This window comes from Meleagris gallopavo, chromosome 5 (genome assembly GCF_905368555.1).
Source record: "Meleagris gallopavo chromosome 5, MGAL_WU_HG_1.1, whole genome shotgun sequence".
Lineage (NCBI taxonomy): Eukaryota > Metazoa > Chordata > Aves > Galliformes > Phasianidae > Meleagris > Meleagris gallopavo.
Genome location: NC_139408.1, coordinates 58314416 through 58337162, shown reverse-complemented (window position 1 = coordinate 58337162; position 22747 = coordinate 58314416). Strand labels below are relative to the sequence as shown.

General features: G+C 50.5%; 1 protein-coding gene across 1 annotated transcript; it reads left to right on the top strand.

Moving 5' to 3' along the window:
• Positions 1-2702: 2702 nt before the first annotated feature.
• BMP4 (bone morphogenetic protein 4) lies at positions 2703-5590 on the top strand. The gene is made up of 3 exons (XM_085225981.1): positions 2703-2885; positions 3289-3665; positions 4526-5590. The coding sequence occupies exons 2-3, from the start codon at positions 3296-3298 to the stop codon at positions 5368-5370; spliced, it is 1215 nt and encodes a 404-aa protein (XP_085082107.1). The 5' UTR covers positions 2703-2885; positions 3289-3295; the 3' UTR covers positions 5371-5590.
• The last annotated feature ends 17157 nt before the right edge of the window (positions 5591-22747 follow it).

The following is a 22747-nucleotide window of genomic DNA, read 5'->3' as shown; positions in this document are numbered from 1 at the left end:
GAAATGCTTCCTAGGACCCAACCTGAAATATCTGATGAAGTGGTTCTTAGCTCAGAGATGAGCAGTCTTGCTTCCAATCCTGGAAGGTTTTCACAGAGCTAGGATTGCCCCAGTAGGGCTGGGACCAGATCACAGGGAAGAACCTGAGCCACTCTCCCCACCAGCACGAGATGTGATGCGTGGTGAGGTGTGTCTCATGTGGAGCACAGACATAACGTTCTCTATTTTTGATTTGCTGGATCTTTAAAACATACAATGTTGTATCTACCGCTGAATTAAGCAGTGTTTGCTTTTCAAACCTTCCACATTTGTATTTTTAGCTCCATTTTGGCATTCACTTTTTTTGGTTGGAATATATAACACACTCAGTTATTTAGCGTGCCTGGACCGAGTTCAGCCTATGTGTAACTCCACGGGCTGGAGCAGAAGCTACGTTCAAGGTGAATTACTCTCTATGGGGCTAAGGAAATACAGCTTCTGTAGAAATGCATTTCAGCTCCCTCAGTAAATGCTACACTATTTCCATCCATGGTTATTCCGCTGTGGTTTGGGTTATGTATTTACATTTTACGGAATAAATACTACAGCTTTCCCCATGACTAACACTTCTTAGTAACCAATAAGCTACTCAAATACACCACTGCCTCCTACAAGAGCCTAAACCACAGTGCTCTCCACGGGCTTGCTGTCCCCAGCTGGCCACCTCCTCGTGCAGAGCCATGGTTAACCAGCATTACATAAGTCACTTTTTGGATCCCTCTTATCATAGCATCCTAGAATGGCCTGGGTTGCAAAGGCCCACAGTGCTCACCCAGTCCCAACCCCCTGCTGTGTGCAGGTCGCCAACCAGCAGCCCAGGCTGCCCAGAGCCACATCCAGCCTGGCCTTGAATGCCTGCAGGGATGGGGCATCCACAGCCTCCTTGGGCATGGGACAGCTTCGTCATGAAGGGGCTGGATGCTGTGGGACTGAATTCCTCATCGATAAACATTGCCAGCACCTCCAATCCTACCAAAATCTGAATGAGGTCCTCGGGGAAAGACTGACACCTGAGTGCTGCTCCCACACAGAGGGATGGGTTGCTCTGCCGAACCCAGAGGTCTGTTTTAAGAGCAGTGCTATACAGGCCCTTGCACAAACTTTGTTTTTAGGTGGGGATATTTTCAATGAAAATGTTATTTAACTTTAAAAAGTTGCACAGCAGCTACTCCAAAAATTGTTTTCCCTTGTTAAGAATAACGCACAGTGTGATACATTAGAAATGGCGATGGCAATATTTCACAAATTGTGATGGATTCATAGCCCAAATACCTTGCTAACAGATGTTTCTTTTAAACTCGGAGTGGTATAGGAATAACTCAGAGATATTACAGTGTCAGCACTGCCTTTTATCTGCGTGCGCCCTTTCGGTGACATCCCCAGGCTTTTGTAATGCGTGGGTCAGGCCTGAGCTAGAAAAGTGAAATATTAAAGGAAGTCATGTCTGGTTGTATGAGCTGTGGGGCAGTGTCAGGAAGGTGATGAGTGCTGCCCCAGCCCTGCCGTGTGCTTGGGCATGGCACTTTGGTGCTTTGTGGGAACATGCAGGGTTATGCTCACAGTTCATCTACGAACTGAGCCTTCAGTTGCACCAGGGGAGGTTCAGGTTGGATATTAGGAAACATTTCTTCTTTGGAAGAGTGGTGAGGTGCTGGTAGGCACAGCTGCCCAGCAGTGGTGGGGTCACCATCCCTGGAGGTGTTCCAGAGCCATGGAGATGTGGCACTGAGGGACGTGGGCAGTGGGCATGGTGGGGAGGGCTGGGGTTGGGCTTGGGGATCTTGGAGGTCTTCTCCAACCTGAATGACTCTGTGATTCTATGAGGAGTTCCTGTGGCCAACCCTCTGACTGTGTCTTTTGGTCCTTTAATCTCACTGACTTTTCTATCTATAGGTGGTGGTTTGTCCACCCAGGAGGGCAAAGGGACGATATCTTAACACTCTGAGGGGGCTCTCTTTCTTTACCATGGGATTGTTCAGCCTGCACTTTGTCTGCTTGTGGCTTCATCAGGGCTCCCACCCCAGGAGCTGCCCTCTCCAGACCACCCCATTGCTCCCAGCTGATACAGTGGCCAACCACTCCATCCCCACACCCTGCTAGGGAACAGCTTTGAGGCCTGGGCTTTCAACTCAGCCCCAAATCTGGTCGTCACTGAAACCTTTGGCCGTGTTGGGGCTGAACCATGAGGTTCTGCACTTTCAGGAGAGGAAGCATTCTTTTGGGTGTCCCTATTGGCACCGTACTGTGGACACGCGTCCCCGTGGGGTCAGGGAACCCGGCCCGGAGGGAATGAGCTTTATTCCAGAGGGAAGGGAGAGAAAACTCCGATTGCAGGTGGGAAGCGAAGGCAGAGAGCAGGGTTAACGCAGCCCCTCGGGGACGCGTCCCGGAGGATGCACCTGAGCGGGGCCAAACCGGAGGGGGGACGTGGGGGGGGGGCAGCACGGTGCCGCCCACCTGAGCTCAGCCCCGCGGACCCCTCCCCGCCCGACCGCGGCCCTCGGCCGCCTCCCCCCTCCCTGGAGGGAGAACCAGGCGCGGGCGGCGGGGCGGGTCGGGCCGTCCCTCGCGGGGCCGGGCCGGGCCGGGCGGGGGCGGGCCGGGGGCGGCGGGCCGGGCCGAGCCGGGCCGGGGGGGGCGAGGCGGGGGGGGGGTGGTGGTGAGCGGCTCCACGTGACTGCGGGGCCGGGAGAAAACCGGGGCCGGCGGCGGCGGCGGCCGCACTGCGCCCGGGCGGCGATCGCGGGAGGCGCTCGGCAGCCGCTGCCCCGGAGGCTTTCGGCGCGCTGGGTCCGCGCTGGCTCTCCAGAATCATGGACTGTGCTGATATGCCTTGCTTGCTGTCAGTGAGTACAGCCCTCTTCTTCCTCGCCTTGGCTTTTTTATTATTATTTTTTTTTTATGTCGATTCTTTTTTATTTTTTTGCCTTCTTTTTTTAAATTTCTTCCCTTTTTTTTTTTTTTCTTCTTTTTTTAACTTTATTTTTGTCTCCGCGTCCCGCAGCGGGATTCGAACCCGAGCCCCGCGCCCCGCCGCGCCGCGCGCCCCTTCCCGCAGCCCCGCAGCGGCTGCGATGCCCCGCGAGCCGTCCTGTCCCCGCTGGCTCCTTCTCATCTCGCTTTGCCATGTATTTTTTTTTTTTTTATATTTTTCAACTTTCTTCGGAAGAGGAGGAGGAGGGGGAGGGGGGGGCTCGCTTCTCATCCTGACTTTCCTTGTCGTTTGTTGTTGCGTTTTTTACACCCCAGAGACACCATGATTCCTGGTAACCGAATGCTGATGGTCATCCTACTATGCCAAGTCCTGCTGGGAGGTACCAACCATGCTAGCCTGATCCCCGAGACCGGCAGGAAGAAAGTCGCAGAGCTTCAGGGACAAGCCGGATCCGGACGCCGCTCTGCCCAAAGCCATGAACTCTTGCGGGGTTTCGAAACGACTCTGCTGCAGATGTTTGGGCTGCGAAGGCGGCCCCAGCCCAGCAAATCAGCCGTCATCCCCAGTTACATGCTGGATCTCTACCGACTCCAGTCCGGAGAAGAGGAGGAGAGCCTCCAGGAGATCAGCCTGCAGTACCCCGAGCGATCGACCAGCCGGGCCAACACCGTGAGGAGCTTCCACCATGAAGGTCAGTGATGGGAGGAGGGAAATTCCCAGCCCCGGCAGCGCTCGGGAGCTCACCGATGCGTTTAGGAGCGGGTTGTGCCCGCCTCTTCGCTTTTTACGGGAGGAAAAACGCTCCCGACGCGTGCGGTTTGCGGGTGACAGCGTGCTGCCGGGCTGTTTTCCAGCATCCCGTGGCTGTTTCAGGGTATTGGAACACTTTGACGACTCTGTCCCTCGGTCCCTATGCCACGGGATCATTGCTGGGCTCGCGTGGATTTAATGCATCCGATGCGGGAGTGAATGAGGGCGGGAGGTCGCCCACCCCCGCAGTGTTTCTTTTGAACTTCCAAAGCCATCGCTGCCTGGTTTTGCTCTTAAGGGAAAAAAAAAAAAAAAAAACTTCCCCCCCCCGAAACCCCTCCTCGAATTTAATACTTACAGCTGCGTGTTTATAAGGTTTATTCAATAGGCCCTTGTAATCTGATCCAAATGTTTCCTAGCGGATGTTTCTTTTCCAAAGTAAATCTGAATTATTAATCCAGCCGCATCATTACAGCTTTGGAATTTGCTTCGCTTTCTCCCCCTGCGCCCCGTAACAAGGCAGCTCTGTGCTCCCCTCTGCTTTGGAGCCCCAGGGGGGAAAGCAAAAGGGGAAAAACCTCCTCCGAAGTGGGAGAGAGGCGGAGGGAAGGGGTCAGAGTGCGGAGGGAGAGCACACGGCACCCGGACCGCTCCGACTGTGATTGGGATGCACGGGGTAATTGAGCCAGGCAGGTGAATGCGGGCCGGAACGGCGCCGGGGCTGTGGCTGCGTGCCCTGAGGCTGACGCGCTCCCGTTTCGTTCTTTTGTCCCGTTTTCCCCCTTCCCTGCACCCATTCAGAGCACCTGGAGAGCGTCCCGGGTCCCAGCGAAGCGCCGCGGATCCGCTTCGTCTTCAACCTCAGCAGCGTGCCGGACAACGAGGTGATCTCGTCGGCGGAGCTGCGGCTGTACCGGGAGCAGGTGGAGGAGCCGAGCGCGGCGTGGGAGAGGGGCTTCCACCGGATAAACATTTACGAAGTGATGAAGCCGCTGTCGGAGCGCTCGCAGGCCATTACGCGCCTGTTGGACACGCGGTTGGTGCACCACAACGTGACGCGCTGGGAGACCTTTGATGTGAGCCCAGCCGTGATCCGGTGGACCAAGGACAAGCAGCCGAACCACGGACTGGTGATCGAGGTGACCCACCTCCACCAGGCACAGACTCATCAGGGCAAACACGTCAGGATTAGCCGATCTTTACCTCAAGGGCACGGCGGGGACTGGGCGCAGCTCAGGCCGCTCCTGGTCACTTTCGGGCACGACGGACGAGGCCACGCGCTGACCCGCAGGGCCCGCCGCAGCCCCAAGCACCAACGTTCCCGCAAGAACAAAAAAAACTGCCGCCGCCACGCTCTCTATGTGGATTTCAGCGACGTGGGTTGGAACGATTGGATCGTGGCCCCCCCGGGCTACCAGGCGTTTTACTGCCACGGGGACTGCCCCTTCCCTCTGGCCGACCACCTCAACTCCACCAACCACGCCATCGTGCAGACGTTGGTCAACTCCGTCAACTCCAGCATCCCCAAGGCCTGCTGCGTGCCCACGGAGCTGAGCGCCATCTCCATGCTCTACCTGGATGAGTATGACAAGGTGGTGCTGAAAAACTACCAGGAGATGGTGGTGGAGGGGTGCGGGTGCCGCTGACCCCTTCCCTCCCCTCCCCTCCTCTCTCCCTCCCGTCCCACCCCAGAACTGCTTGCTCTAGCTGGACTCTTCCTCTAAACTAAACGTTCACCTTGACCTTATTTATGACTTTATGTGCAAATGTTTTTTGACAATAATGATCATATATTTTGACAAAATATATTTATAACTACGTATTAAAAGAGAAAAAAATAAAATGAGTCATTATTTTAAAGGTAAATGCATTTTGTGTCTCACCTCTCGGGGTGCTGCTGGCCCGGAGCGCAGCAGGGAACGTATCTGCTCTCCTCCTCTCTCCTCTCCCTCTTTTCCTCCCTCCTCTCTTTCCCTCTCCATTTCCCCCACCCCCCCCCACCCCATAGTCTTTGCCAATCTCGGTGTCTCTGTTTCTCACCGAGGTACCATGGAGCCCCGGTGCTGAGGAGCACCTCACTGGACAGTCAGCTGCTGGAAATAGAGCCCATCTTGCTCACCTGGCCCGAGTGTTTGCAAAGCCACCCACCAAAATTGCATTTGAAAAGAAGGTGAAGGTTTACCTGAGGGCTATATGTTAAACCCGATGGGTTTTAAACCCTTCGTCCATCTTCAGGATTCCCCAGGTTTTAAAACTGTTAACATTCCCTCCCCCTCCCTTCCCAATCTCTCTTCCCCTCCCCACTGGAGATTGGGAAGCTTCAAAGGTTTGCACGGGGCCTTTGAAGATCAAATCGCCCCATTACAATGCCAAAAAAAAAAAAAAAAAACCAACAAAAAAACGAAAGATATCTGGAGCAGTTAAATACGTGTTAGCTAATAGCTACCTGTGCTGCGTCCTCTCCAAATTGCTTCCGAGCAGGAAGGGGATCAGAGCCAAACAGGTACAGTGGGGGCTTGGATGCTGTGGTCAGAGCCTGTTTGGGGGGGAGCGGTGGCACGGCAGGGGGGGGTCGGACCCCCTGCAACCACTGGGGGAATGGAAGGGAGGGCAGCAGCAGAGGTGGGGGGGTGTGATGTGGTTTTTTTCTTTTTTTTTTAATTTGTTTTCTTTCTTTCTTTAATGATTGAAGCTCTCCAACCCTCCAAAAGGGGCGGCTTAGCTGAAACCAATAAAAAAGCGGCCGGGAATGCTTGCCAAAAGCTTTGGCTCCCTGAGGAGTGCAGGTGGAGAGAGGAGATGGGAGCCAGGGGGGAGGCAGCACGGCCCTGCAGTTCTCTTGGAAACAACAAAAACACCCCAACAACCGCCCTTCCAACCTCCTGTGCTCCCCTCTGTCCCCCTCACTGCACCGCTGATGGAGGGGCTTTGTGTCTGCCCACACTGCGGGGTCCCTGCGCGGCTCTGAGTGGGGGTCTGTGGGGTGTGTAGGGTGTGTGGGGCCACAGTGATCGCTGCTGGGCCCCCCTGGGCCCCGGAGCTGACACTCTCATTCCTGCCTTTAAGAAGGGAAATGCGTGGCCCGGGGCACCGGCGACCTGCTGCCTCCCCTTTGATGCCTGCATATCAGACATAGCTGTGCCAAAGAAGGAATTTCATTTTGAAGTGGCATCAGCTAAAGGCAAGCGCCTTTCAGCTGCCTGACAGGGCAATTACACAGCTCCCCACCTCCCCGTGATAACCCCACTGTGGGACAGGGGAAGGGGCTCAGCCCCATCACCCCGCAGCACGGCGGCTGGAGAAAATCCCTCTGCTTTTCCTCAGAGGATAAAAAAAAAAAGTTCCCGAGGCCTCTCCCAGGTTTGTCTCCCTGCTCTCATCCATCCTGGTTCATCCCACCCCTGGCAGTGTGATGGAGCCATGCAGCACGAGTGGCCCTGGGATTTAGCTCGTTCCCATTGCGGCTGCGTGAGGAGAAGCCTCCAACTGCTTTGCTGCATTCCTGCTGCTTTATGGGTCTGCTTGCTTTGGTGTTGGTTTTTGCATTGCGTTTTGATGACGAAAGCAGAGCCTCAGCCCTGCAGAGGCACCTGCATGTCCAATAGGTGCTGCGAGGGGAGATGTTGTCCCGGTGCTGTGCGGCCTTGGGGAGCTTTTCGTTTGCTTTGATCCTACACGGTCTGTCCTGCCCCCAAACTGTAGGGAACTGCTGGTTTTTTAATCTTTCTTTCTTTGTTTCTCTTCTTATTGTTAAATCAAGACATTTCGATACAGTAACTTTTTAAAGAATCTGACCCATGGTTATGGACTGCTTGTCAGTAACAAAATACTCGTGGATGCACTGAGCAGCTGACTCAGTGAAGCGCATTTGAGCTCGTGCATGCAACACAACGTGTATGCAGGGGCTGAGGATTCCCCTTCCCGTGTGCCTGCATCCCTCTGTCCCAGGAAAGCACAGCAAAATGGTCAGGTCAAACAGATTCAGGCCCCTTCCAGTTTCCAGCTGATAATCGGTGGTGTTTTTTTGCTGATCAGATCTCTTTCACCACCTCGGGAAATGGAGAGGGCAGAGGAGGCTGCTTTGGGAAGCCGTGAATTGAGTGCAGGTGCGGGGAACAGCCAGGAATCCCATGGAGTGTCTCTGGCCATTGTGCTGTGCTTTGATGCCCAGCTCTGGGGTCAGCACAGTGGCAGTGCTGTTTGCTAGCTTTGTGCTGTGGATGTGGCATGCAGAATCCTAGAATCACTTGTCTTGGTAGGCCATCAAATCCAACTCCCCTGCAATAATCAGAGACATCTACAGCCCATTTGGCTTCTCGCTGGCTTATCTGTGTCAGAAATTACCTTGATCACACAGCAGAGAAGAGATGGAGTGTTGCAGAGCCTGTGTTCAACTTTGTTTAAAAGTGTGACAAACATATCTGCTTTAAAAGTGCAGTAACTCCTTTAGACCACGGAATGTGGCATTTGCAAACGTGACTTATTTTAGAGCACTTTGTTGTCTGTGGCACAGAAATCCCTGGCCCTTCAGTGCACCAAGGTTTGAGATAAGATGTATCAATGTAATCCCTTCTCTTACTCAACTCCAGCTGTGAATGAAAGCAGAATGACTTGAAGGTGGATGTGCAGATTTCCTACCAGCCCCATGCAGCTCTGACCCAAAATCTTGCACCCCAGATGGTGAGCATTGCATCTCACTACAATGCACCTTCATCTTTGGGCCCACCTTAGGAAGGCTGTGACTCTGGGTACCAAAAACTGATGGTTTACAGAAGTGGCTGGGCAGCCTGACCTGGTGGGAGGCAACCAGCCCAAGGCAGGGGTTGGGGCTGGGTGGGCTGCAAGGTCCCTTCCAACCCAAGCTGTTGACAATTCTATGCCTCTACGATTCTGTGAGGCTTATGGATACAGGAGATGAGGAGAACATCTCAGCAAGGTGCTGTAACCCGTTGTGGCTCCAATTGAGATCCTACAGATTCTTGGTTTGTAGGATCATCTGGTAGAACTTTCTTCTTCTAGGTGAAAATTTGCCTTCCGAAGCCAGATCTTATGGCATCAATCTGAAAAAAAGCTGCTGTTTTGGAGATGCCATCACTGAGGAGTGCCGCTTGGATTTGCTTGTAGCCACAGGGCCTGAGGCTTTGCAAATTAGTTTCTAAAAATGCCAATTGATTTGGAAGAGAAGCACCAAGGTTTGTACATTGCTATTCTGGGATGAATTCAGAGGCTTTGCTAAGGATCCAGCAAATGAAGATGGAGGCCTTTCTCCTCCTGGCCTTCATGCTTGGACATCTCTGGCAAGCTCCTCACCTATTAATAATAATAATAATAATAATAATAATAGTTGAGCTCAGGGGGCCTGAAAGACTGTTGAACCTTGGCACTGAGAGTGCCACTCTGCCCTCTTTATTTTCAGGTTTCACCACAGGATAGCAGACCCAAAGGCTCTCCTCTGTGCTGAGCATGTGACAAGACATGGTCCCTATGTGGATGGAACTACTGGACCGAGCAGGTGTGAGGAGATCCTTCTGCCCTTCTGCAGGTGGGGATCTTGGACCCAGAGAGATGTGTGCACTTGTGCTGAGTCACACACGAAGAGCCAGCAGTTGCCTGACCTGCATTGTGAGTTAGCTGCAAAACTCTCCTCTGCCCTTGGGTTTGTCCTGAACATCCCTCACTTAATCTCAAGCCACATAAAGAAAGCTCAGCTTATAGAGCCCAAGTGGAATGAGGCCACAGTGAGCTCTGGTTCTGTTGTGTCAACCATGGGTTCTCCCACCCAGTAGATGAACACGTGCTGAGACCTCGGTTCTGCTGCCTCTGCCATAACATCAGAGCTGAGGAGAGCTTTAATCCTAACCCAGCCCTGCACTTTGGGTCTGTTCACGTGCCTCGGACAGCACAGGCACATTTCTGTGTGCTCACACCTGCCTTTGTGCTCTTAGCTGCCTGGTTATTCTGCTGCCTTCTGTTCTGCTTTCACATTTCCCTTTGCTCAGGTGCTGGCACGTGTGTTAATAAATGCAGATTTTCCTTTCCACTCTTGTTCTAATTCCCCTTTTTCCCACAGGCTGCAGATACCTGCACTGTTCACAGGTTGCCCAAGGAGGCTGTGGATGCCCCATCCCTGCAGGCATTCAAGGCCAGGCTGGATGTGGCTCTGGGCAGCCTGGGCTGCTGGTTGGCAACCTGCACACAGCAGGGGGTTGGGACTGGGTGAGCACTGTGCACCTTTGCAACCCAGGCCATTTTATGATTCTATGATGATATGCAGACCCAGGGAGACCACATAACTCCTAAAGGATACATTGGCTCCCAGTCTTAGCAAACTATGAATGGAAAAATGCTGATGCTGCCCTGCGTTCAAAAGAAGCCTGGGCTAACTCTTTCCAAAGGACCATCTAGTGCTGCAGCCCACCTCCGAAGATGCTGTATGATGATGAAACACAGCAAGCCTGTAATGATGTTTTTCCAGAGTACCCACTACCTGTTGATATTTACAGGTCAGAGCTTCCTGAGCCAAAATTAAGGTCGTTGCATTCAATAGGACAGCTTCAATTTTGTAGCCATAAATCCATTGCTCAGGGCTTCCCACCCACTTTCTTCTTCAGGAAGTGCTGCTTGGACCTCTATTCTCTGGTGCTCCTGGCACCAAGCAGGGTGGGCAGATCTGAAGTCCCACAGGCAAGGAGCAAGTGCTTCTCCCAGGACCCACCTGTTCCTCGCCTCTCCCTCCAGTAAAGTGAGATGATATGTTATGAAGCAATAGGCTGAAACAAGTGGCACTGCTTTACGTATCAGCATATATACATACATATACATATACATATACATACGGAAGACAGTTGGAACTTTGTGTTACTTTTATTGGTTTTGTTAGTTTTGTCTGCACTGTAACACACACCTGCGATTTAATAAGAAAATAAGTGAAAGCCTCCATGCCAAGATTAACTAAGATATGACAAATTGATTATTGACCTTTCTGGGGGAGCCCTGTGCAGGATAGACACATGGGAGAGGGCTCACAGGGCCGTGGGACATGTGCTGGGGACATTGCTTTCAGTGGGGAATTGCCTACACACAATCAAAGAAAGGTTTGGCTTTGAATGAACCCTTAAAGCCCGTTTGGTTCCAATCCCTGCTACCCCTGAGCTTCTCCATGTTGGGGAGCAGAGGGTGACGGGCTGAAGCTGTGTGGGCTGCCGAAGGCATCATAGCCCAGTTGATGCCATATTGTCAGCTCACGTGGTTGGGCTCTGGACCTGCTGTGGGAGGGTTCCCACGCTGCTGGGTGATTTTTGGGGAGAGTTCTTTGCTGTTGAGTTATGCTGAAAAGAAGAATCGGGGCTCTAGGACATGCTTTTGTACCTGCTCTGCTTCTCAAGGACCCAACAGCACACTTGAACTACATGGTGATGTTCTTTGTCTCTGCTTGCACATCTTAGCAAATAGCCTGGACCCTGCATGGCATTGTGCTTCTGTTCTTCATGGACAACCTTATGCAAGGGCTGTCAGGTCTGGAAGAGGCATCAAGCAAGACATCCCATGAAACTCGCTGACCTTTACCATTTCTGGACATGGGACAACCGAAGCAGGTATTCCTAGATGTCATTTTGAGACATTTAACGTATACAGCTCAAGTAGCTGGTATTTGTTTTGGTGTTTAAAAGTATTCAAAATGATCCCTGCAGCGTTCCTCAAAATATGGTTGATCGAGTTGGACAGCTTCCCTGCAAGAAGCAGCGCCCAAAAATTGTTTGCAATGATATTTTCAGTTTGATTTACCGATAATAGGAGTCAAGGAGGATCAATATGTACAGGATACCATTTAGGAGAAAAAAGTGATGGTACAGCTGGTAAATCCCACGGGGAGAAAAGAACTCTCTGTCTTTTGAGTAGAGACATCTGGGAGAAAAATTCTGGCTATTGGAGAAGTAAGAGCCCAGATGAACCATTGCAATGAGTCTGCCAAGGACTGAGTCTGTTCTTGTTTGGTAGTGATGCTTCTTTACCAGTGGTGAAGTACAGTGTGATCCTGAGGATGTTGCTGTGCTTGACCAGACAAGGAGGTTTGGAGATGGAGGGAGGAGGAGGGGAGGGGACCCTGCAGCAGACCCTCTGGGTGCTGGATGTAGCTAACAGTACATGGCACTCTTCACAAATCGCTTTTGCTGTGGGCTGAATAATGGCTTATAATAATAACATCACTGTGTGTCCCCAGGGCAGCACGGCTGCTGGCAGGAGGGTGGAGGTTTCTTCCCACTTCCATCTGTGTGGTCCAGGGTGGGTCAGAAAGTGGCCTCATGCCTCAGTTTCCCCCCTTGCAGCCCAGGAATGCTCTCATCCTGCTGACAGCAACTGCAATAAATAACATCTCTCAAGCACCCGCTATTTAAAAAATCTTTTATTGCTTCCCGTTAAGCTGATGACTGCTAATGAGGAGAATCAAATTCACTGCCCTGTCGCCATTAGACAAATATGTGCTCCATCTCCATCCAAAAACCCCATTGTAAATAACTGCGGAGGAGTGGAATAAACATCGTCCTTCCCAGGGCAGGGCTGAGCAGCAGGAATGAGCAAACACAGGTGCGGAAGATTTGTAAGCTTTAAAAGAGTTTGGGGCTATTTGGGAATCAAATCTGGTTTTGGTTATGAGCATCTCCAGTGGAGAAACCCCAAACCACCAGCAAGAGACCCCACAGATGGGGCTGTGGCAGCCGTCTGCAGCTGCGGGCTGACTGGGGCCACGGAGGCACATCCCAGCAGTGTGGTGACACCGAGGTACAGCGGTCCTGGTGTTGTCCCTGCACCCTGTGCTTGGTGTCCTCAGCCCTGTGCTTGACCCAAAGCCCTGTGCGGGGAAGTTAAATCTGCTACTCTGGGGTTGGTCCCGCTCGGTGTGTAGTTGGGGCTGAGCCGATCGCCTCACATGGCTTTCCTCTCTGTCTTTCCCCTTTTCTGTTTGAAGGTGAAGGTTTTATGTGACTGAAATGTGTTAACGCTCCCATAAAAGTAAATGAAACACAAGTGGACGTTTTCTTTTTTTGGGTGCAGATGTGATTGGTTTGGGCCTGATCCAGTGGCTGGGAGGGTGATGATTAGCAGTGCTGAAGAGAAGGAAGGGGAAATGTTTTCTGCTGGGAAACGTCATTTTTTGGAGCAGAATGTGATGTCTGGAAGAGCGTACTGTGAGTCAGTTCTCTGGGGATTCCTGCTCTCACAACCCCTTAGGAATCTCTCCTAAACACCACCCAGAAGATGGTGGGTGCTCCATCCTTGGAGGCACCCAATGTTAGGCTGGATGGGGCTCTGAGCTCCTAAACGAGCTGTGGGTGTCCCTGTTCATGGCAGGGGAGTTGGACCAGATGGCCTTTAAGGGTCCCTTCTGACTCAGATGATTCTATGATTCTATGTTTTAATTATTCCCAATGACACTAAGCACCAATCTCAGCCTATCCTGTGGTTAAAGGTACCCACATGACATCACCTCCTAGAAGTCATGCCTGATGCAGTGGCTGCAGAAGGGACAGTATTAGTGCTGATGCTCTGTGTTTGTTCCGATTGCTTTACAAGTGAAGGCCAACAGGATGTATTGGTCTGAGCACGTGGCCTCCTGCATACATCCGTTGCTGTTGGTTTCTTATCTTGTTCTGAACAACTCATTTCAGACTCAGCAAAACCAGGAGCAGGGATTGGGAAAGAATTTCCTAGCCTTGTTTATGCATGTTGACACCAGAGTCTTCCCACCGCCCCCTGGAAAAGGCATGGCCAGGCAAAGCAGTGAAGAAATCTCCCACAGAACATTCCCAAATCTCCATCAGTATGGACAGGCTGGCTATGGGAGGTTGTTGGGACTGCAACTTGTCCATGGTCCCTTAAGCTTGGTAGTGGCTGGACTGCTGTCCCCCACTACTGGGGCTAATGGCAAGAAGCATTTCCAAGCCATGAGGTTTCAGCCTGGCTTTGAGCCCACCATTCCTGTGGCATGCACAGAAAAGTGAGGCCAAGAGTGAGAGATAGTGAGGCTGCAGAGACATTTGGCCTGAATGGAGACTTGAACGAAGGATGCTTATGTGTGGTAGAGTGCAGAGCCCAGCAGGATGACTGATGCAGTGCTGAGTGGGCGTAGGGAGCATCCTTGCTCTGTGCCTTTATCCCACTCCAGCCTGGATTCTCACTCCTGTTCCATTTTTAGAGTTTTGGTGGTGGACATCCCACCAAGCCACCCACGTCTCTGTCACTATTTCTCCAGGCTGGTTTATAGCAGACCTTTGTGCTGAGTCGGGGTGTTCATTTGCTGGTGGTCCTCCATTGGTGCCTTGGGTATCTTCTGGGCTGCCTGCCCCCGAAATGAGCAGAGCAGGGCTCTCTGCTGCTCCTGAACTCCTGTGGAAGTCAGTGGTAGGGACACAGACATGATTTCCACTGCCTGTGGCAGTGTTTGGGGAAACACAATGACAGCTTGGAGTGCTTGGAGTCCCATGAAGGGCATGTGATAGATGTGATGGACACAGTAAATCTGGCACTTCCACGGCTGAGTGGTGGCCTTATCCTTTCTGAGAGACCATTCAGAGATGTTGCCCAGAGAGTTGTGGGTGCCCCATCCCTGGAGGTGCTCAAGAACATCAGGAAAAAAATCTTCTCTGGACGGGTGGTAATGCACTGGAAGAGGTTGCCCAGAGAGGTGGTGGATTCCCTGTCCCTACAAGGCACCTCGTCTGTGTGCTGGAGATGGACACCTCTCCAAGAGCATCTGCAAGAGTCTCCATCCTCTGCTCCTGCACCTGCAGAGGAAAGGCCATGTCATCTTGGAGCTGGGCTTGTTTTGAAAATCCCTCCTGTGATTCCTGGCATCACATAACGCATCGATGCAGGTAATCCATGGCAGGAGGGGAAGCGGGGCCACTGGGGTCGGCGATGGGGCCATTCTCGGCAGCAAACACCTGCACCTCTTGGCAAAACGGGCCCTGCGGCCTGGCAGAAACTTCTGCTGAATATTTTGGCTGGATCCGTGAACTTGTGCGGCTTTTGTGGCATGGAAACTGCCTATAATTTATGCTGAATAAGCCCCATATATCATGTTGACAGTTCCAGGACATTATAAGATCATTTAGCCCTTTCTCACTAAAAACAATTTCAAACCACAGGGTAATTATTTAATGATCAGTGGAAGAGCCCCGCATTAAGCCCATGATTGAGAAAAGAATAATATCCAAAAATCCAAAATCTCCTCCACGCCCCAAACTCCAGCAACCTCAATCCCATGACCTGCCCCACCTGCTACGCACCCAGTAGCATGAAATTGCAGGGCTGGTGCAGAAATTACAGCATGAGATCCCAGCATCCTGACCTGGGACAGCTGAGTCTGGATGAGAGCTGAGAAGATGTGTTTAGAGATGAGTTTTAGAGAACCAATTTACACTATAGTGGGAAGAATATCCCCGGGGCGTTTACCCTTTTGCTGTGTCCAAAAGTGCTCTAGAATGTCCACAGATCCTGAGAAAAAGCTGTTAACATCCTCAGCAGCAGCCTAAGGAAGCTCCAAGAGACAGCAAAGATTCAGCTTTTGCTCCCTCTGAGCCCGCTGAACACATTTGTGGAAGTCTATTTTTTCCCAGAGGGAAAAGATCCAGTGCGTCAGTGGTGTAAAACCAATGCAACAGTGCCAAAGCCAATGGCACCACAGTAATTTCCACCTGAACTGGTTCAAACTGCTCCCTTTGAATCAAGACCTTGTTAATATGTACAGAAGACTTTGCACCTCCTGGGGTTTGCATCCTCCAGCATGAAGTGGATGGGGTCATCTCAGCACAGAAATCAGGCAGTCCCCTAAGAAAATTTCCTATCTTTTCAGCTAGGGAAGCCATACAGTGCCTTGGAGCCTCTCTTTGCATTTTCTTCATTCTTTAGGCATCTTCTTTATTGGCACAGCTGCCCATGGAGTGGTGGGGTCAGCGTCCTGGAGGTGTTCCAGAGCCGTGGGGATGTGGCACTCAGGGGCAGTGGGCATGGTGGGGTGGGTTGGACTTGGGCTTGGAGATCTTGGAGGTCTTTCTAACCTCAGTGGTTCTACGATTCTGCGATTCCATGACTTCTGGATCCCCGTGCCCAAGCTCCAAGCGTCCTGATGGGTGGGTGTTACCTCCTATCCCACAGGTGTCACTGTCAATCCCACCTGCCAGGCCCATGTGCAGTTTATTTTCTTGCCCTTTTTGGCAACTGTCTGTAGGTTGTGCTTTGCCTCCATCATCATCGTGGCTTTCATCTGCACTGGTAGCGGCGATCCCCACCATGCAGGATTTATTTACATTGAAGGGTAAGTGGGAGGCTGTAATTGGGATGGGATTTGAAGAGGTCAGAAGAAGCCTGTGTGAGAAAACTGTAAATGAGGGTGGGCTGGGAGCGTGCCGGGTTGTTACACACATATCTTTCCAGCCCCACTCAGTGCCATTAACTGGGGGTAAACGTACTGTCTGGGGATGTATGTGTATACATTAATGGGGATTTTCAAACAGTTGATCAGTAATGAGCTGCTAATGTTTTCCAAGCAGTCTTTGGAGACCATGCTCTGAGATTTTTGCTTTCTTGAGAAACCATCAGAATAAAGGCTGCCTCGTGTATTTATTCAATGGTCACCACTCCGTAACATGCATGAGAAGTTACAGAAAGTATCTTGTTTTGGGGACAGGTGAAGGAGAAATACAGGCTGCTGTTTAGGCTGTGGCATATTGGCCATGCTGAGCATCTTGTCTTGGGAATGTTTTCATACATCAGCGAAGGGAGCACAAACACATACTGTGAACATCTGCCAGGGGAGATGCCTCAGCTTTGCTGGCTGTTGCTGTTATTAATAATATTCTGGTGGAAAAGAGCAGCCCAAAACAGTAACGCGTCCCCGGCGTTTGCAGGTTTACATCCAAATCTCCTCCCAACCCTGCCCACCACACAGCCTCCTCTTCCTGCAGAATGTGCTCAGGAGATGTCACTTAATGAGTTGGCTGAATTGAATGGCTTCCAGTAGCGTAGTAATGTGTTTGGAGAAGGAAGGGCTTTCAGAAGGGAGCTCTTTGCCCACTGAACTCCAACAATTTTCCACTCCTGATGGGGAGAGAGGAAAGTCTGAGCACCTCGTGCACAGAGCCCAGGGTACCCATTACTTCATCCTTATGGCAAGGGAAGAGAGCACAACAGGCAGTGAAATCTGGTAGTTTGGCTCTGTCTCACATTGTGGGCAAGCAGCAGTAAGAATCTGCTGTGAGTCAGAGCACGTTTGCAGCAACATGGCTCACAAAGGTCCTGCCCTTCGGCTGCGCTTACCTGGATGCCACTGCCCAATGCTGGTAACCCAGAATACTGTTTTTCTTCCTGTTCTAAATGGGCCCCCTGCTTCTCCTTGGTAGGTGACAAACAACGATGTCAAGGATGGAGGTTCAGGTTGGATATGAGGAAAAATTTATTCTAAGACAGAGTGGTAATGCATTGGCATTGGTGGGGTCACCATCCCTGGAGGTGTTCCGGAACTGTGGAGATGTGGCACTGGGCAGTGGGCACGGTGGGGTGGGGTGCAGTTGGATTTGATCTTGGAGGTTTTCTCCAGCCTTAATGATTCTGTGTTTTTGTCAAGAAAATAAGGAATGGATGGGCTGGTTTCGTATCCAAGGCTCCATGTGGAAGGCAGCACACTGCACTTGTCATTTTGCAGGTTTGATTTGTTGGAAAGCAAAAGCTAAAAGAAAAAAAAAAAATCCCTTTGTGACGCCATGATGCAGCAGTTGTTTTATCTCACGGGGAGGTTGAATGAGGCCTTGTAATTGCTGGAAGATTTATGAGATTGGAATTATGCTCGGCTGTGGCTGGCTAATGTATCCGCGGCGTGGATGTTGTGAAAGCACCTTATGAGGCAACATGTTAGGAAACTTCAGAAGGTGTGTGTTCTCTGAAGGCAATAAGGCAAATAATAATACAGCCTGTAGTAGATCGGTTTGTATATGGTGTTGACATCAACTGTTGTCCCCCGTGGTCCAAATAAAACCTTTGGAGCTGACATTCCTGTGCTGCCTCAGTCAGCAGTGGGTTAGTGGCCATGGTGCAGGCTGCATCTCTGCAGGCTTTGATGTGCTAGGGAGCTGTTTGCAACCTTCTAAAGGTTGCAAACTCCTTCTAAAGGATCTACTTCTCCAAGAGCTCTCTGTTTCTCCTTGATAAACAGCCTCAATCAGCCAAATAATTCCCAGGTATCCATCTGAAAGCCAAAACAATTGTCTGTAAATATTCCATGTACCAAATCATAGATCTGTATGAACCAACAGAGCATGCACCAAATTTCTAAAAAAGCTTGGCACTTCTGACAAATCTGAAGGTGAAGGCTTTTTCCCTTGGTTGTTAATCCTTTCAAGGTTTAACCATAAGCATCTCAGTGTGTTGGCCTGGGTTTTCTCTTTGCTTTGTTTGTAGAATCACAGAACCATTCAGGTTGGAAAAGCCCTCTAAGATCCCGAAGCCCAACCCCAGCCCACTCCACCATGCCCACTGCCCAGGCCCTCAGTGCCACATCTCCTCTTTCCTTGGACACCTCCAGGGATGGTGACCCCACCACCTTCCTTGGCAGCCCGTGCCAATGCAATATCACTCTTCTGAAGGAGAAATTTTTCTTACTATCCAACCTGAACCTTCCCTGGTGTAACTTCAGTGCACGCAGAAGTCCCTTTCCCCAAGGTCAGGGGGTCAGGCTGTGCTGCGTGCCCCACAGCTTCACGCCTCACCTGCTGGGTGCACCTGGAGGGGTTTGGTTTTGGGCTGTACGAAGGTGTTAGAAATGCTCAAAGTGCACATTTGGGTGGGGGCGAGGTCTGGAGGAAAAGGTGAGCTCAGTTCTATGATGTTGCATAATGGAGCGGCAACCTTTGTCACCTGGAGGATGGGAATATCATTGAGAGCACAGATGTGGAGCAACAAAACCTTCCCGCAGCTCCCTTTGTATTTTTGTCTTATGAACTTTGAATTGAACTTCTGCGCCGGCTCTGATCTGGGTGAAATATCATATCTGAGACTGATCCTTATCTCCTCACCCTTCCCTTTGTTTCTCTGATTCTCTGGGCTTTCCCCTCTTGTTTCCTTCTGAGTGGCCCATGTCTTTGATCTGGCGGTGAGCCCCGGCGGCACAACCCCTTGCGTTGGTGCAGGGGACCTGCAGCCCTCAGCCCGCCCAGACAAGAGGTCACTTCTTCTGTGCTGGGTCTGAAGGCATGCGGGGTAACCTCAGAATTCATTGTTTCCCCTGACACGATGGGAAACAGCAAATTCACACGGGTATATTCCACAGCGAGGAGCACACCTGTGGGAACCCGGCCGTTGTATGTCTGTTTCCAATTTTATTTACAATCCCTTCTATTTCTTTTTTTTTTTTAAAGAGTCTGAGCAATTTAAGCTTACCTATCCTTTAATACAAAATAATTGAAACCAAAGTTCTTAAATGCTTTATAATGTCTTTTTCTCTGCTTCTTACAGTCACGAGCTGAGGTTTTATTCTTCCAAAGTGTCTAGGTTTCTAAGCTTGCATTATATTTTACTTTTTTGGGAAATTCCTTTCCTAAAAATGAACAGCTGGTCTTAATCTGATCCGATGATACCTACTGATCTATACAGCAAGAGCAAAGCGAGGCCAACTGTGTTGGAAAGCATCGTGGGCTTCTCCACAAATATTCATTCACTGTTTCGGACTCTTTTTTTAAAGCCATGATGTGGAGAAGCACTTGAAGCTCGCTCCCCACGTTTTCCATTAGTGGTAATTTAAAACTTTGAAAAATGTACAGTAACTTGCCTAGGTCAGCTGAGTATCAGCATGTAGCTTTTCATTCACATTTTTCATTTAATCCGGTGGCTTTGAATTCCTTGCCTTGTAAGTTCTTATATATGAAGATTAGAAACTGCTCCTGGCTATGTAGAATTACATGCTTTTAGATGAAATTTAATCCCTTGTAAAAGGTTTTGTTCACTGTGCTCTTTCCTGTTCGCAGCAACAGGCTCCCTCACCGGGAGAGGATGGCACAGGTGAAGACAACGGCGGACAAAAGGCAAAAAAAATCACAGCCCACATTGAAGATCAAACCTTTATCAGAGCCTTCAGCGACCTGGCAGCTTGGAGGCTTCTGCTTTTGATTCCAGGAAAGCGGAGCAGCAAAATTAAAGCCTGCAAAACCTATTGAGAATAAATTGGATGTGTCCGCACCGCCTGTGTTTTGACAGCGCTTGAGGTGGGGAGGCTTGGCGCTGGGAGGGCCGGGTGTGAGCTCCAAGCTCTGCATCCCACGGCCCAGCTGGGATTGCTGAGAAGCAGAACCCTCCAGCAGGATGGAGGGAGGACTGAAGGGGATGGAACTCCTGTGTCTTTTTGCCAGGGACTCCTCTGGTTCTCCGGAAAAACAACAAAGACTCACAGGTTGCCTTGAAAAACTCTGCCTAGTGCAGGCGGCTTCTTTGCCTTCAGGCTGGGATAGTTTGTGCCAGCCAGAAAGGAGAAAACTGTTCTATGTTTCCTCCCAGTTCCATATCACCTAATGGCTGTAAGTTGCACCAGGGGAGGTTCAGATTGGATATTAGGAAGCATTTCTTCTTTGGAAGAGTGGCAATGTGTTGGCACAGCTGCCCAGCAGTGGTGGGGTCACCATCCCTGGAGGTGTTCAGTGGAGATGTGGCATTGAGGGACGTAGGCAGTGGGCATGGAGGGCTGGGCTGGGGTTGGGCTTGGGGACTCGGAGGTCTTTTCCAGCCTTAATGATTCTATGAGTCTATGATTGAGAAAGGGGCCGTGGCTTCTGTTTCGTGAGCGTACGACTGGGGCACACTGCATCCTCCAGTGGAAGCAGCTCCTCTTACAAATTGCAAAGGTGAAATCGCAAATCTGGCAACGACTGCTGGCAGCAAATGGATTGTTCCCTGGCTGAGATGTGTACAATCTCTAGGAGAAAAGGTGCTGTTTCCAGGTAATTTCAGAAGAGGAAGGAGAAGAAGAGCTCATCTGGCACCTTAGCTGTTTGCAACCACTTCCCCCTCAGCTCCGCTAGAGTTAACAGGTTGGCTGAAGCAAACAAAATTCGGAAATTTCACTTCTGAATAAAGCATGTGAGCCTGGCCCGGGAGTGGGCTGCTCTCTTCCTTTTATGAATCAGTCTCCAAGATATGCTCGCATTCCTGAGAAACAAGCCTGGAATAACACGGCTGGCTTTTGGGTGCAACACACTGATTGTGAGGAAGCAACAGTCTCTCGCGTATGAATTGCTTTTATGTTGAAATAGGTCAGAGCTATAGCATTCGTTGAAAAATGGCTTTTTAATGTGCTTTATGGGCTGTCAGGGCATAATGAATGTAAACCGTGGATCTGGCTTCGTCGGAATGATATTTTATTTTTTTGCTTTATCGACCAGACGCAATGAATCTCAGATCAATTAGTTGTGCTTTGAAGTTTGCTCTTGATCCAGATCTTCAATAAAAAGGAAGTTTCCAAACCACTGGTCTGTGAACACTGTTTGTGATTAATTACCCTTTTATAATCTTAGGAATTCTGGTCGTTGCTGTATTTTGAATACCTCAGACTGCACGGGGAGTTTTATTTTGGCTGGTATATTTGGAAACTGCTAATAAACACCTCCTTCCTGTTTTTCTTGCTACCGTGCATAACAAATTGTTAAAAAACTTGCTTTCCCATTTCAGTCGCTCGCATGTTCGACCAGACCTGAGCCACATTATTGGTTAATCAATGTCGTATATCATCCGCCAGCAAGTTTTCTCAGCTGTTAAAGCAGGACTTTGTCTCTGGCTGTAACAAAAAGAAGTGAGTAACACTGCACGGCAATAAAGCCAGAGGAAGAAACCTTACACCGAGTTTCTGCTAGAGACAAATAGTGACTGATATGGTTTTAAATCCGAAACCAAGTTTTATGCAAAGCTTACTGAAACAACAGCCTGTTTTCCTGTCAATGCCTGGGTTAATTGGGGTGCAGGGACGGTCATGGATGTGGAGGGTTTGCCTCGCCCTGGGAAACGATGCCGAGCAGTGCCTACGAGTGCAAACATCTGTTTGGGCAACGATTTTAAGGTTAATATCGTATGGAGGATGTTTGTTTAGACAGGATGAATGCTTTTGTGAAACCTAATATTAGGCTATATCTAGGTATGTCCGGTTGGCACCGGCCTCTGCATTTTGTGCGCGAACAAATGTTAATTAACAGCAAAAAAAATTCCCACTTTGTCTCTGAAGCAATGCGGCGTAGCGGTGGAAATAGATTAGTTATAGCTGCTGAAAGGTCCTCCGGTTTGAGCCTTGCACAAGTGTTATCGGTGCGGGTGTTGTGCCTGGTGGGTTTGTTTGCTGCTAGCACCAGGGGTGACTCACGGCGGCTCCGTCTGTTTTCAGCACATCAGTGGGACAAGCTCATTAAACCCGTCGTGTTTACGGCGCTAGAGGAAATCAATGCTTTCAGAAGTTTCCCTGAAATTGTGCATTCGTTCTGTTTTGAAGTTTGGAGCTTTGTTTTTAGAGCGTATGCTGCTTCTAAACTTCTTTATTTGGACTAGCCTGATATCTATTGTCCATTTACCTCCTTTGCCCCTGGCTAACTCTGGGTAGCTGGCCCAGAGTGAGAGAGAACTCATGGGGAGACAAGCGGTTTGTGTCTGAGCTGGCAGGTTGGGTGTCTGCATGGCAGCAGAGTGGAGGGAGGGGACATGGTTTCTGCACAGTGATGGTGGCTCAGTGTGTGTCTTTATGGTATTGCTGTCTCCTGCAGTCTCACCACCACGAGGGCAGGGATATGCGAGCCTCCTGGTGAGGACACTCACTCTTCAGACTCTGGGATGTCCTTCCTGGTTCCTGCTGATGGGGACTGGCAGCACCCCAAACCATTGCTGGTGGGCAGAGACCAGGTGGGATGCAGTTCCTCTCAGTTCCTATTGCTGCCAGGAGAGGAGATCTCCCTGCAAGCAACTTGTGGATTCACAGTTTGAGTTTACACAGTATCCCCATGG

Excerpts from the sequence above, each read along its gene's own strand:
- BMP4 (XM_085225981.1), top strand. The coding sequence starts at position 3,296 with ATGATTCCTGGTAACCGAATGCTGATGGTCATCCTACTATGCCAAGTC. Across the intron at positions 3,666-4,525 it reads GAGGAGCTTCCACCATGAAG|AGCACCTGGAGAGCGTCCCG; the intron begins GTCAGTGATGGG and ends GCACCCATTCAG.